The 14,425-nt window shown below is 43.8% G+C and overlaps 1 protein-coding gene across 3 annotated transcripts in view; it reads left to right on the top strand.

Moving 5' to 3' along the window:
- The first annotated feature begins 6,920 nt into the window (after positions 1-6,920).
- Positions 6,921-14,425, top strand: part of ZNF318 (zinc finger protein 318) — a 33,750-nt gene continuing 26,245 nt past the window's right edge. For all 3 annotated transcript variants that reach the window (XR_009565788.1, XR_009565787.1, XM_030870650.3), the window contains exons 1-2: positions 6,921-7,460; positions 9,910-10,061. Coding sequence is in view for 1 of the 3 variants with exons in the window: in XM_030870650.3 (XP_030726510.2) it covers positions 6,999-7,460; positions 9,910-10,061 (614 nt within the window). In the remaining 2 variants the exon portion in view is untranslated. The remainder of the gene's footprint in view (positions 7,461-9,909; positions 10,062-14,425) is intronic.

Raw genomic sequence — 14,425 nt, 5'->3', positions numbered from 1 at the left:
ACCAAGGTTTTCTCTGTTTGTAATACTAATAATTTTTAAATGTCTGAGACATCATTATCTTCTAGGTTTTCCTGGGAGAGAATTTCCTAGAAGGGAGCTTCATCTGGGTGCTTTTCCCTATATGTAAACTTGAGGATAGTCTGGAAAGTTTCATCATTTTCTCCAGCCTCAGATGTCACAGTAATGGTGAAGCTGGTTGGGTTTTCTGATAATACTTAGCTAAAACACTACTGAAGGAGAAAGTGGTATCAGGAGAGTTCATTTCTATTTTGGAAGACCAGTTGTTAGGAGGGTTGGATCAATGTATAATCAAGCTCTGAAGGAGTCAGGATAGATCGACTCCAGAGCCTCCAGTTGCTCTGTTTCTCTTGATAATCTGTCACTGTGGCCCTCACTGCTGCCCATGGATTGTGCAGACACCCAGGTTGCCAGGCAGGGACAGGTGCAAAGTCCCTAGCTGGGAGGCCTGGGGCCCAAAGCCAGGCCAGGCCTGCTGAGCAATGTATGGTTATTTTTTAAGGTAAAATTTATATACAATGAAATAAACAAATCTTAAATGTACCATTTGATGAATTTTGACAAATGTCATCCCATGAGTTTCAATATATAGTATACTCTCTGTCATTCAGTTCTTGTGCTTTCTAATTTTCACTATGATTTCTTCTTTGATCTACCAGTTTTTATTTTGTTAATGGCTGATTTCTTTATACGGCCAATACAATAGTAGGCTTATACTGATGAAAAAACAGATGCAATCACTACATGGGTCTTTGCATCTGAGTTTAGTTATTTGAAGGATAGAGGAGGATGTCAGCACAAGCAGGAAGCATAGCATATAGACCAATTCTAACAATTTCCTGGACAGAAGGAAGAGTGGGTTTCCAGACCCCCAAATCCTAATAGATAGGGTTGCCAGATTTAGTAAATAAAAATACAGTATTTTATCTGATAATCCTACAAACAAGAAACAACAATTCTAGATAATAACTCTTAAATGAGTGAACATCATATCATTCTTTCTGGATGGCTAACTGCCCCTCTCCTGGCCCAGCGTAATGTGTGCAAGGCTGGAGTCATTGCACACTGGAGCTAGTCTGGATATGCGCCAGCAATTCCATCATCTATGCCAGTTGCCCTCGTTAATATCAGACTTAAAAAATATACAACAGGATTAAGCAGTTGAGTCAAGTATAGTATGTACACAGGCATGAACACAGATTAATATTAAAAATATAGTGGACATAATCAACCTTCACCTACATCTTCAGCTCCCTTTCTCACTTTTCTTCTTTTTCTCTGCCCTCCAGTCACACTGGCCTTCTGTGTGGTCCTTGAAATCACTATGGTTTCTCCTGCCACAGGGCCTTTGCATATGGCAGAGCTTCCCAAACCTTATGTCAGGAATGGGTTACAGGTGTGTCAAGAAATGATTCCTCTCAGCCCTGGAGCGAGGATGGGTGGAGACTGAGTAGGTGGTTGGAGTGGACAGAGCCAAAGACAATGAAAAAGGTAAATGTAGGGAAACACTGGATGGGGGTTCCCTGTGCCTAGAAGGCTTTACTCTCCACTTCTACCTCCTACTTACCTTCAGATCTCAGTCAAACATCACTTCTCGGGGAAGCCCCCCTAACCCCTCTGACCATGTCAGATCTCCTTACTATATGTTCTCAGGCCATCCTGTGCCCTTTCTTCATTGTACTTATCACAGTTGTAATTTTGTATTTATTTATGTCTTCTCAGCTTGACCTTAAGTTTTATGAGAGCAGGGACTGTGTTTTCATATAGTTGTTGCATCTAGCGATAGTCTATTCTTTTTCATTGTTATAAGGTATTCCACTGTATGAATCTACTATAATGTATTCATCCTACAGCTGAAATTTTTACTTTTATAAATAATGCCATGAGAACATTTTTGTATATCTTTTTTATCATGCTAAAACATACATAATATTTACCCTTTTAACCATTTTTAAGTGTACAATTCAGTGGCATTAAGTACATTCACGATGTTGTACAACTATCACCACTATCCATTTCCAGAACTTTTTCTGTACGTATCTTTTTGATGCACATATGGGCATATTTCTGATAAGCATACATTTAGGAAATGCTGGATCATAGTGCATATATTCAACTTTAAAAAATATTGCCAAACAGTTTTCCAGAGTGGTAGTAATAATTTACATGAGCCCTGTATGACAGTTCCCATGGCTCTATGCCCTTGCTTACACCTGGTACTAGCGATCATTTAAATTTTAATTATTCTAGTAAACGTGCAGCGTGTATTTTTCCATTTCTCTGATAACTAAGACAGTTTAGCATCTTATCACATACTTAATGATCATTTAGACAATAAAAAGGGCTAAAGAAACAGAAAGAAGACAACCTATAACTTATGAAATTTGAAGCTCAAGTAGTAGTATTTGTGTGCTAGCAAGCAATTTACGTTTCTAAACATATGTCTCTCATTGATCAAATTCCACCCCACAGGGCAATATCTCTCTCACACTTCCACATTGCACATATGAATTTATGTCTTAAAAGACAAACAAAACCCTTTACTGGCACTTTAGTGGGGTTTAGGGACTTAATAGTGACAAATGTATGGATCGAATCCACCATGTTTAACATAATATCATATTTTCTAATTGGTTATTACTGGTGTATAGGGTATCACACTATTGCCATTCCACTCACCGAGCAGGGAGTGCCTAGGCTCAATTCTCATCTACAGACTGTCAACATTTTTGTCCCACCCTCTTGGCACACAGCTTTCCATAAGGCTATAACCCCAAGCAGAAGGTTGACAATAGTTTTGTTCGAATGTATGTAGGGGCAGGGGTGTCCTTGGCTTCAAGCTGAAAACCTGGCCCTTGTCCCCACCTCCTAGGAGGCACTTATATCTCCATCTACAGGAGCCAAATCTCTGACTGCTACCCTTGCTTCCAGACTTCTTTCAAAGCCCGGGGTGTCTGTGGCTTCAGCAAATTCACAGGGGTGTTCATGTTTTAAAGCTTAGATATCTTTACCCTTTTCAAGTTTTATCTGTCATTGCTGTATGTCTGCTACATGGGGTGTGTGTGTGTGTGTGTGTGTGTGTCTGTGAGTGAAAGCCTTAAGCCATTTTACCATTTTCATCAGTCTAGTAAGAGTTTCTTGAATTGATGACAGACAAGAGTTGTGACAGGATGTTTAATTAGATTCTCCCTGTTTTCTGTGAGGTTTCTGCAAAGGCCTAAAAAGCAGAAAGCAAACAATAGATGCCAGGTAACCTCTTCCCCCATCCACCTCAAAGGGAGATGGGAAGAGATTGTGAACCAGTCTGCCAGTATTACTAATTATCCACACTGAGTCAATACAAGAGAATGAGAATTGTGTTGGGGAGTTAACTGTGAGCTCTATATTTCCTCTCTCGCCATTCTAGGGAGGGACAAGTGATATAGAGGCCTCCACTAGCACCTCTCAGAATGTTTGGCTTATATCTCCTGGGGTTTGGAAGTCCATAGGGACTAATGTTCTAACTCTCACCTGAGGTAGTCCAGATGCAAGGTGCTGGCTGACCGGCTTCCCTGGGATGGTGAGTAAGGTGGGTGGCATGGAGAGCGAGCTGCACCGCCCTTGCCAGCAAGGCAAAGACGCATGAGTTGTCCTGTGGGCCAAGTGTACCTAGAAGGAAACCAACTTGGAGTCATTTAAAAAGGGTCCTTCCCATGAGGGGTACCCAGAGAGGAAAGGGACCTCAGGAGAATATGTTTTACATGGGATGAACCTCCAGAAGGCCAAGAAGTTGGGGGGAGAGGAGTCATAGGCAGTCAACCAGAGGAGCGGCATTGCCTAGTCCCCAGCAAGAGGGTCATAAAAAAGCCCACAGAGGTGACACACACAAGAGAGAAAGAGCCAACATTTGTGAGTCCTCCACGTCCATAGGGAACCAACTTCCAAAGATAATAGTATCCTGCACCAATTGGAAAAAACTGTACCCCTTTCCTTTAATCCTTTCTTCTCCTCACTAAACCCTGGGGGAGAGGGGTTCATAAATAGCAGCTGGCCAGCAGGAGAGGAGGAGTAAACTCTGAGCAGTAAAGGCAGGGATGTGGAGAAGCTCGGCACACCTTCCTTTATCACAGCAAGCATAACACCTGAAGCAGGCAAGAGATGGGCGAAGGGAGATCCTTTAGCTTGAATGAAGTTTAGAGTTGAGTTATGTTTAGGGCAGGTGTGAAGGGGAAGCAAGACAGTTTTCCAATTATATACCATGGAGTCCAGCTCCCTTGATAAAAATAGTTATTGAATATTAGAGAAGGATTGAGGAGGAAAAGTTGATACAGAGTATAACTAACCCTGATTTAGAATGTATGTACTCCAAGGATCTACACATACCTATTCACATTTTCTTCATATTTACTTAGATCCCACCAAAAGCATGGGTAACCAAAACTCATATACAGGTTAATAAAGACAGGGTATACACCTCTGGCAGAGTTTTAATTGGTACTCTGCTCTACACAGTCACTCAGGACCCAGGCTGATAGGCTGCACCATCTGGAACACGTAGCTTCCTCTGTTGCCACAGCAAGAGAAGAGCATCTTATAACTCGTCTTTCCTGATTGCCTGGAAGTGATACAAGGTGCTTCCATTCACAGCTTGTAGTGATTAGAAATAGTCATAAGACTCCCCTTTCTGAAATGGGGAAGGAAGCGTTGTCCTTGTGCCCAGCATGAGAGGAGCCCCAGATATCGGTGAGCCCTGGTAATGTCTCCTAGATCTCCTAATCCCACCAACCCAGAGATGACTAAAATCAACTTCCATGACATTTTACATGGCAGCTTCACTTACAGAGGCTGTCACCTTTCTCTGACAGACCTTTTATGCTGCTGAGCTGGTGTATCCGAATCTCTGATTGCAGGTCTCTGCTGCACAGGACACATTATGAAATACGTTTTTAGACTGTTTGGAAACCTTGTACATAACTCATATTTTCTGGTTAAGAGCTATCACTTTCTCAGATTGTTTACTTTCTTCTACTTTTACCATCAATCCTGGTAGTTTTCTTTTCCCAAAGAAATCACATTAAACATTTTTTTCTTTACTGTCAAATTACACAGTCAAAAGAAAACAATGGAATTGGATTGAGATGTGGACAATGGGCATTTAGCAGTGTTCATTCATTAGCTGATAACTCATTTCCTCACGATGACTTCCCAGTATACAGATAATCCCAATTCATGTTTCAAATAAAATTGGCTATCCATCTGTAAAAAATAATCTCAGATCTTAATTTAATGGATTATGTGAGGATTCACACAAAGAACTCCTTGTAAACTGAATATGGGTTAACAAAATATATGGAAGAATATATTAAGAAACTTGACACGATGGCCTTCTTAAGCGACAAAATCCAAAAGTCAGGAATTCGTAATTCAAATGTCTGGAGGGAGCAAGCAAGTAATGTTGAGTGAAGAAAGCTGAGTGTGAGACCAATCAAATTGTAAAAAATTTATTTTTACTGAGCTATGACATAAGCAAAAGCCATTATACAAACATGTGACACTGGATACTTTTTAAATTTAATATGAAAAATGTAAATTAGGAAATGGAAATCTTGGGGAATTCCCTGGAGGTCCAGTGGTTAGGACTCCGTGCTTTCACTGCCAGGCCGGGGTTCAATCCCTGGTCTGGGAACTAAGATTCTGCAAGCTCAGGAGAGGCCAAAAAAAAAAAAAAGAAAAACAAAATGGAAACTTTTTATAATTAATATTTTCTTTGTCCTGCCTTTGCTTTGCAATCCCAAACCTGATTTTCATACCAATTTTGGGTTTTGTGTTTCTAGTTGATACATGAAAACTGTCAAGCCATTACTTTATTTTGAAGTTTCACTTGGTCAGGGTCAGCATTTTTTTTTTCAGGTTCTGACCATTGCTTTTCTTCTTTTACGTGTTATCTTTTTTTTTTTTTTTTTTTTGACTTTTGTACTTAGCATGCAGGACCCTGAGACTGGGGACCACCACTACAGCCAGGCGTCCAGTAAAATTCTAGTCACAGACTGGGGGCTCCAAATCGCTCGCAAAAACTATCCAGGCCTCCTATCTGTCACGATGTGGACCCCTAGCGGTGAGTGACCTTCCCCGTAAGTACTCTGGGTTAGACAGCGACAATTCTACTCGGATGCCTGCTTTGAGTTTGATTCTCGCTCCCGAAACCGCCCCCATTCCGCACTTCCCCATCCTCAATTTCAGCCTCTAAGAAAACAGGCAAACTGGAAAGTAAACTGTTGGCCGTCGTGCGGCTTCTATGGGATCCGGGACTTCTTTGGTCGCTCTTGCCGAGGTGCGTAACTTCCAACATAACCTAACGCTTTGCGGGTTATTTATATTCCCATCATTTATAACCATTTATTGTCCCCACGTAAATTAATACCGTTGCGGGTAGGGAAAAGGCAAAGATGCTTCCGCTCCCTCGAAGCCCACAGCGTCCCAAGGCCTGGAGCATCCCCGGAAGACCCGGCTCCATTCCCGCTAATCCCTTCCCTTCCGCCAGGGCCAATCGGCGCGGAGCTCGGGGGTCACGTGGTCGCCGGGGGAGGGGAAGTGGGCGGCTCGGCGGCCGCCATCTTGCCGGCTTGGAGGCGGAGCGTGAGGAGAGCAGGTCGCGCGCTTTCCCGCGCCTTCCCTCGCCCAGCCCCGCGCCGCCCTCCGTGCTCCTCCCCACTTCTGGCTCCTGTGGCCGCTCCCTGAGTGGAGGAGCGGGGAGCCCCGGAGGGCGGGGGGGGGTGTGTCGGGCGCGTGCTCGCGCCCTCCAACCGCCAGCCGCGGCCGCGGAGGCGCGCTTGGCCGGGCCCCAGGGGCGGCGCGGGGCGGCGGGGAGGGGGCTGCTCTGGGTGCGGGGGCGGTGCGCGGCGGCTGTGGCGGCCCGGGCTGCAGCTGCGGTGGCGCGCTGGGGGCCCGCGTCCAGCGCGCCCCCGGTCGGAGCTGCCGCCGTGGCCGCGGCTGCCGGAGCCATGTACCGCAGCGGCGCCCGCTCCTCCGTCTCTTCGCACCGGCCTAAAGAGAGCGGCGGGGGCGGCCCGCGCACCGGCCGCAGCTCCGGCTCCTCTTCAGGCCCGTCTCGCCGCACATCGCCGCCGTCCTCCGGCTCCTCCTCGTCGCGGACACCGGCTCGCCGACCCCGCTCGCCCTCAGGGCACCGCGGCCGCCGGGCCTCGCCGTCCCCTCCGCGGGGTCGCCGCGGCTCCCCGTCTCCGCCCCGCGGCCGCCGGGCCTCGCCGTCCCCGCCGCGGGGTCGTCGCCTCTCCCCGTCCCCGCCGCGGGCCCGTCGCGGCTCCCCGTCTCCGCCGCCGCCGCGGGGCCGACGACTCTTCCCGCCAGGCTCGGCCGGTTTCCGAGGGAGCAGCCGGGGGGAGTCTCGCGCCGATTTCGCCCGGGACGGCCGCGGAGACCATCCAGGCGACAGCGGCAGCCGGGTAATCCCACCCCCTCGACCCGGACTCCCTTTCTACTCCAGTCCTCTCGCCCGGGGTTCCCGCTTCCAGAAACGCCCTCAGCCCGGGCGACCCGAGGCCTCCAGGCCGGGGTCCCCACATCGAAGGCCATCCATCCCCCCCGGCCTCCTCAGCGACGCCCAAACCAGGAGGTTCCCGGTCAGCCCATGGAGCTTCATTTGCACAATAACGGACTCGGGACGCGCCCGGGCGCCGGGTCGGGAGGCAGTGCTGCATTTCCTGGCAATAGGTTGATTCTCTCACTCTGGGTGAGGTGTGGAAAAGTTTGCCGGGGCAAGGGGAATCTCCTCCAAGCCGTGTGCCTGATACTTTTTCAATAGTTGGTGTCCTCAGAGTTCCGTGGTTTTGTATCCCCTAGACCTGAGCTGCGCCCTGGATCTTGGAATGGCTGAAATGTCTTTGTGGCGAGTTAGGGTGGCTTACACAGTTCCAGGGTAGACACCGAGAGTGTAAACTGTTAGCTCTCTAAGTTAGAGCTGTGCCTCCGAAATCGAAGTGTGGGTACCCACAGTTATTGTAATAGCTGTTGCTGTAATAGCTACCTAGTTATGTGGCAGGAATGATGCTTAGCCCTTCACTTTACACGTTCTCTTTGAACATTAACGACCGTTTGAGGTGAGGGTTCCTCATCTAACAACTGAGGAACTCAGAGAGGTTTAAGTAACTTGATCAAGGCCACGCAGCTAAGAAGTGGTGGAGTGTGATTCAGTTCATCTCTGCCTGGTTCCCAACACCCTGATTTTAACTGTTATGTTTCCCTGCTAAAGGGACAGAGCATGAGGTTAAGAAGTTTAGTTTAGACGTAATATTGACTTCTCACCATAACCACCTTGCTAGTAGAGCCTCCTGGCAGAATCTGGTGTTTTGGAATTTGTTTTTATTATCAGTTCACCAATCTTTAAAAAACAAACCAAAAAAAACCCACCCCATGACAAAGTTTCTGTCTTACTGAGTGGCTTTCTAACAGTATCTGGGTACTCTGGTCATAGATGAGTTGACTTGTCACTGTGTTAAGATTTTCATAGCTGAGCATGTATAGTCTGAATGTTAGTCACTACAGAGAAAGTAAGGAAGACAGAAAACTACTAGTTTGTATAACCTCCCCTTTCTTCTCCAACGCAAAACCTATTTGCTCCAGTCTTTTCCGTCTCAGTAAATGACATCACCCATTGCTCAGCCAGAAACAGTGAACATCTCCCTTCTCCCAATCCGTAAGAATAACTTCATCTATCTAACCTGTCAGCTGTACCTCCAAAATACATCCTCCAAACTGTCCTGCTGCCATCACTCTAGTCTAAACCCTATGACCTCTTGCCCAGGTTATTACATTAGTCTCCTTTACACTCTTGTTACCATCCAGTTTTTTCTGTACCCAGCAATCAAAATGATTTTTAAAGACCTTCATTTTATACATTTGAGAAGTATTTATTGAACATTTACCATGCTGTTCTGGGCACTGGGGATACAATACTGAACAAACCTGTCAAAAACCCCTGCCCTCATAGAACTTATATTGTAACAGCAGGAGTCGGATAATAAATAAGAGAAGTAAAAAGTTTTGGCATGTTAAATATGATTAAGTGCTAAGAGAAAAAGAAAACAGAAGGGAGTTATAATTTTTGATAGGGTAGCCAGAGAAGGCCTTCTGGGAAGGTGACTTTTTAATAAAGACCTGAAGAAGATGAGGGTTATGGACAATATGAGCATCTGGAGGAAGTAATGTAGTTAGATCATATCACTCCCCTGCTTGAAACCCTTCTGTGGCTTGTTATACTAGGAATAAAAACCAAGTTCCCTAACTGTGACTTCTGACTCTCTTCTCCTATCACTTTGCTGCAGTCACACTGGCCACCTTCCTGTTGCCCAAAACATGCTAAGCTCATTACAGAGCATGTTCTTTTTGCCTGAAACATCTTCCATCTGTTCTTTGCAAGGCTGACATCTCATCATTCAGGCTTCAAATTAAGTAGTATCACCTCAGAAAGCCTCCTCTAACCAGCTTATCTGAAATAGCTCCTTTTCCCCAATCTCTTTCATGTTATTGTGTTTTAATGACTTTATACTGCTATCAGAAGTGCTTTATTTTTTTTTTAAACCTGTTTTTGGCTTGCCTCCTTTACTGGAAATGTATAGGTTCTGGCAGCAGGCTTAATTCACTCCTCTAGCCCCATGCCTGGTACCAGGAAATTAAAGAATAAGAGGTCACTGATTAGGAGGGTTGGAAGCATGGACTTTCATCTAAGAAAAATGATAATTTTTTTAAAGTCCTTTATTTTTGGAGTAGAATCTTACCGTAGCCATTTCACACCTTGTAGGACCACAACTTTGTGACTAGGGAGGAGAACATTTTTGAATGTAGAGATATCTTGACCTTATTGACTACTTATTGTGTTATTTTTTACTTTTGTAGAGACGCTCTCCTGGTCTGCGTTCTGACTCTTCTTTGGAACAGAGCTTAAGGATCACTGTTGGCAATGACCACTTCTGTGTTGGCATACCAGAACGGCGGCGGCTTAGTGATCGACTGGGGTCACCGGCGGATAATCTGGAGGATGTGGACAGGTAGGCTTCATCGGAGACAGGGCACACCATAGTAGTGCTTGAAGTTAGAAATGTTGCTGTTTTCTGAATGATGTATTTGAAAGGGTGGCGACAGCACTGAAGTTATACCCTGCATCCAGTACAAAGTATAACATTGGAAAAGGGTTTTTCAATGGGGTAGACTCTGAAAGAATTATGTAGGACTTCCCTGGTGGTGCAGAGGTTAAGAATCCGCCTACCAATGCAGGGGACACGGGTTCGAGCCCTGGCCCGGGAAGATTCCACATGCTGCGGAGCAACTAAGCCCGTGTGCCACAACTACTGAGCCTGTGCTCTAGAGCTCGCAAGCCACAACTACTGAGCCCATGTGCTGCAACTGCTGAAGTCTGTGCGCCTAGAGCCCTGCTCCGCAACAAGAGAAGCCACTGCAATGAGAAGCCTGCACACCGCAACAAAGAGTAGCCCCCGCTCGACGCAACCGGAGAAAACCCGCATGTAGCAACAAAGACCCAACACAGCCAAAAATAAATAAATTAATGAATGAAAAAGAAAAGGTTTAGCTAAATTCATGATATATCTATATCTATCTATCTATATATGAAACATATACACATTAATAGAAAGTGAGAGATCTTTTAAAATGTGTGTTTTCTTTTTTATATTTTCTCGGCTGCGTCGTGTGGTATGTGGGATCTTAGTTTCCCCGACCAAGGATCGAACCCGTGCCCCTTGCATTGGAAACGCAGAGTCTTAACCACTGGACCTCCAGGGAAGTCCCTAAAATGTTTAATTTTAGTTACTACTTTACAACCACTGAGGGCTGAGGAAGGGCATTTAATACTCCATAGTATTAAATATAGATCTCAGGTACTAGGAACTTAGGTATATCTGGGAAGTAAATAATCACTTTAGGTGTTTTTCACCTCATAAAAGAGTAAGGATGGGAGTACAGGGAAGGCACTCTTTCTGAGAGCTGAGAACCATGTCTATTAATGGTCTCTGCCCAGTACACTAGGAGTTTTCACAAATGTTTAGCAGTACCAATAAATCAATATAATGTTCTTTCAAACTGAGATTGTCCATGCAGTAGTGCACAGAGTATAGGCAGGCAGGTTGGGGACAGCTGGGCAGGAAATCTGAGGACCACTGCTGCCCTTTGGTAATATTTACTTCAAAGCTTCAGTGGCTATTCAATGTAGTGAAGCAAAGCGGGACAGTCACATAACAGTGAAACTTCTGAGTTTCAAGGTGTGTAACTATTAATTGAGGCAACAGCTCTTGCGTTTCTGGCTGCTTCTATTTTGGGAGATGATTGAGTAGGTGGTGCATGGTGTGATTCTCTTCCTTCCTTGCTGAGGTTTTGAGGTAACTTTAGCATTTCCTCTTGTTAGTTCTGGGTATCACCTCACTTTCCCATAAACTTTGTTATGCATGTGTGCTTCAGATAGCCAATTGTCTGTTTAAGTTATAAAAATTAAAAATTTCCTCTTAGGATGTTTGAGGTTGTAATCTTCTTTCACGAATACTGTTTCAGAGAGACAAATTTATTTTAGAGAAAGTGAGATTAAGACTCTAAAAGGAGGTCCCAGGCCATTCTTTAGACTTTTTGCCCCCAGCACTCTTGCTCAATATAGTTTGTGTGGATAATAACTGTCGGCTAAAACCAGGCCATAGGAATGTTGGCACTCTCAAGATGTCTTCTCGACTGTGAGTCCACTGTTCAGTTGATGAAATGAGCCATTTCCATCCTTTGTATGTAGGTGTGTGTTTATTTTTTTCCTGAGACCCTCTATTCTTTCTCTTCCCATATTGAATTTGTTAAATTTTAATACCTGGTTTGGGTTATAGCCAAATCAAGGGTTGTCAGTCTCCTCACCATGGCAGCTCTGTGTGTACGATTGTAACTTACTCTGAAAAGGGAACGTGAACATGTTGTATGAAGACTCTTAGCTTCTAAAAACTTGTGGATGTGAGGTTGATTTCCCTTGTTTATCAAAGTACTACGCACATTATACGTTCCATTCATGGAATTCTCATCTCCTAACTCCTCCTTGCCCTGACGTAGGTTGAGGGAGTAGAATTTTTTCCCTCTGATTTGCCTTAGGGAACAGACAGAAGCAAACAACTTTCTTCAGGCATTTTGGGGATTCAGCAGAGGAAAATAATGGGAAGTTTGGGTTCTGGAGGACCTTTTTTTTTCCTCATATACATTTTAAGCAGCTTTATTTAGCCATAATTCACGTACCATACAATTCACTCATTTAGAGTGTACAGTTCAGTGACTTTTAGTATATTCATAGAGTTGTACATCTACCACTGTGATCAGTTTTATTTTTATTACCTTATCCTTAGCTATTAGTCTCACCGCCCGCCCCAAGCCTATTACTAATCCACTTTCTATCTCTATAGATTTACCTATGCTGGCCATTTCATAGAAATAGAATCATACAACGTGTGGTCCTTTGGTGACTGGCTTCTTTCACTTAACATATGTTTTCAAGATTCACGTTTTTTCATATAACAGTGCGTCATTCCTTTTTTTTCTTTCATATAACAGTGCGTCATTCCTTTTTTATTGCTGATAATAATTTCATTTTATGTGTTTTGTTTATTCATCAGTGATGGATGGATAACATTTTAGTTGTTTCTGCTTTTTAGCTATCATGAATAATGCTTCTATGAACATTGGTGTACAAACTTATGTGGATGTATATTATATGTTTTTTTAATTTCTTTAATGGAATTTGTAAACACAGAAAAAGTAGAATAGTACACTGAGCCTCCATGTACCCATCCCTACATTGAACAATCAATTTTTTAAGTAGATTTTATTTTAGAAAAGAGTTGGACTTAACCAAAGCTTTCAGAGAGAGTTTGTCAGTGGACTATTCTGAGCTGCAGGGGATCGGGGCCCTTTTTAGGACTTACTTTTATTGCAGCCAATTCTCTTTCTTATCCTTTGGGAGAACTGGGGAAGGAGGACGTGAGCTTCTAATCAACCTGATTTCTGCCTGTATTTACATGATAGCTCATTCTTTTAACTGTTTCTATTCCTTCTTTCATTGTTTTTTGCCTCCTTTTGCTGGAGATTGCAAGTTTAAAGTGAGTCTTTCTGAGAGCCATTTCATTATTTCTAGCTTCTTGATATTTAATGTTGGATTAGATCTTGGGCTAGTATGTTGCTTGGTGGAGACATGTAAGAGTCCTGGTGAGGAGCAGAATGTGGGAGCATGGATGCACTTTCCACTACCCATGGAGCCTGTGATTTTCCTCTACACTAATGTGATCAGAGACTATGTATGGTAGATGGTGTTTTGGCAGTGCAGTGACTCAACTCATGGATGTTCCTCCCTGGAAATAGATGTCTTCGTGGCTGACAAACCTACAGAGTAAAATGTTTTACTCTAGTTACGTTCGATTTTGGAGATCATCCTTGGTCATTCTCATTCTTTCCTATTATTTCATAGTACATTGGGACCTCAGAATTCCCCAAATTCTTAGGGAGGAGGTGAATAACAGGAACCTCAATTCCCATATGTGGCATGCTTATAGAGGAGGTGATAAAGTTTATCCTTTATAGTCTTTCATAAAGTTATTTATAGCTGTTACCCAGGTCTAAAACTGAACAAAGACTGGGCTGGCGAATGAGAAAAAGCAACTCTTTGATGTTCTACTTAGTCCCAGAAATAGGAAAACAACTATAAAAAAAAAGAAAAGTCATTTCTCAAAACTCACAAAAAAACAGAAGTAGCTACTAGCATGTAGAAGACAGCAATAATTACCATCCTCTGAACAGTAATTCACTCTGAAGTGTGAGTGACATGTAAGTTTTTCAAAGTGGTATGCTTAAAGTGCTAGGGGATCTTTATTTCTATCTGTGATTTAAGTCAGAAGCTTTTAGGGGGCAATAGAAACTCTGACCATAGTGCCCAAAAAGATTAGGATATTGTGTGTGATATAGAGATCTGCGCTAAAAGGACAGATGTCCAATCCTGTATTTTTACCTTCATGCCATGAAAGTCTAAGACCTTTTTATTTCTATAAAATAAAAATATATAGTGAGATAAACCATCACATACTCTTTCTGGGCCAAAGATTAGCAGAGTGCTTGTGGATATCCAGGCAAGGCAGGAAAGAGGGTAACAAACAGGCTGTGAGGGAGTTTTATGGTTTTTAATATATGAGCCAGCAAAACAAAGCATTGGAGAACCTTCTAAAACTTATGAGAAAATCATGCCAATTGGATAGATCAATGGTTAAAAAAAATTTTTTCCCCACAGTGAAACTCTTTTTTCCCAAAGGAAATATTATATAGAACTTTATTATATAAACAGATAAAGTTGGGACCAGTATGATTTCAGTGAGGTGGAAGGCCCAGAGCCATG

The sequence above is a fragment of the Globicephala melas genome, chromosome 11 (assembly GCF_963455315.2).
Source record: "Globicephala melas chromosome 11, mGloMel1.2, whole genome shotgun sequence".
Taxonomy (NCBI): Eukaryota; Metazoa; Chordata; class Mammalia; order Artiodactyla; family Delphinidae; genus Globicephala; species Globicephala melas.
Note: the sequence above shows the minus strand (reverse complement) of the source record. Positions and strands in the feature narration are given on the sequence as shown.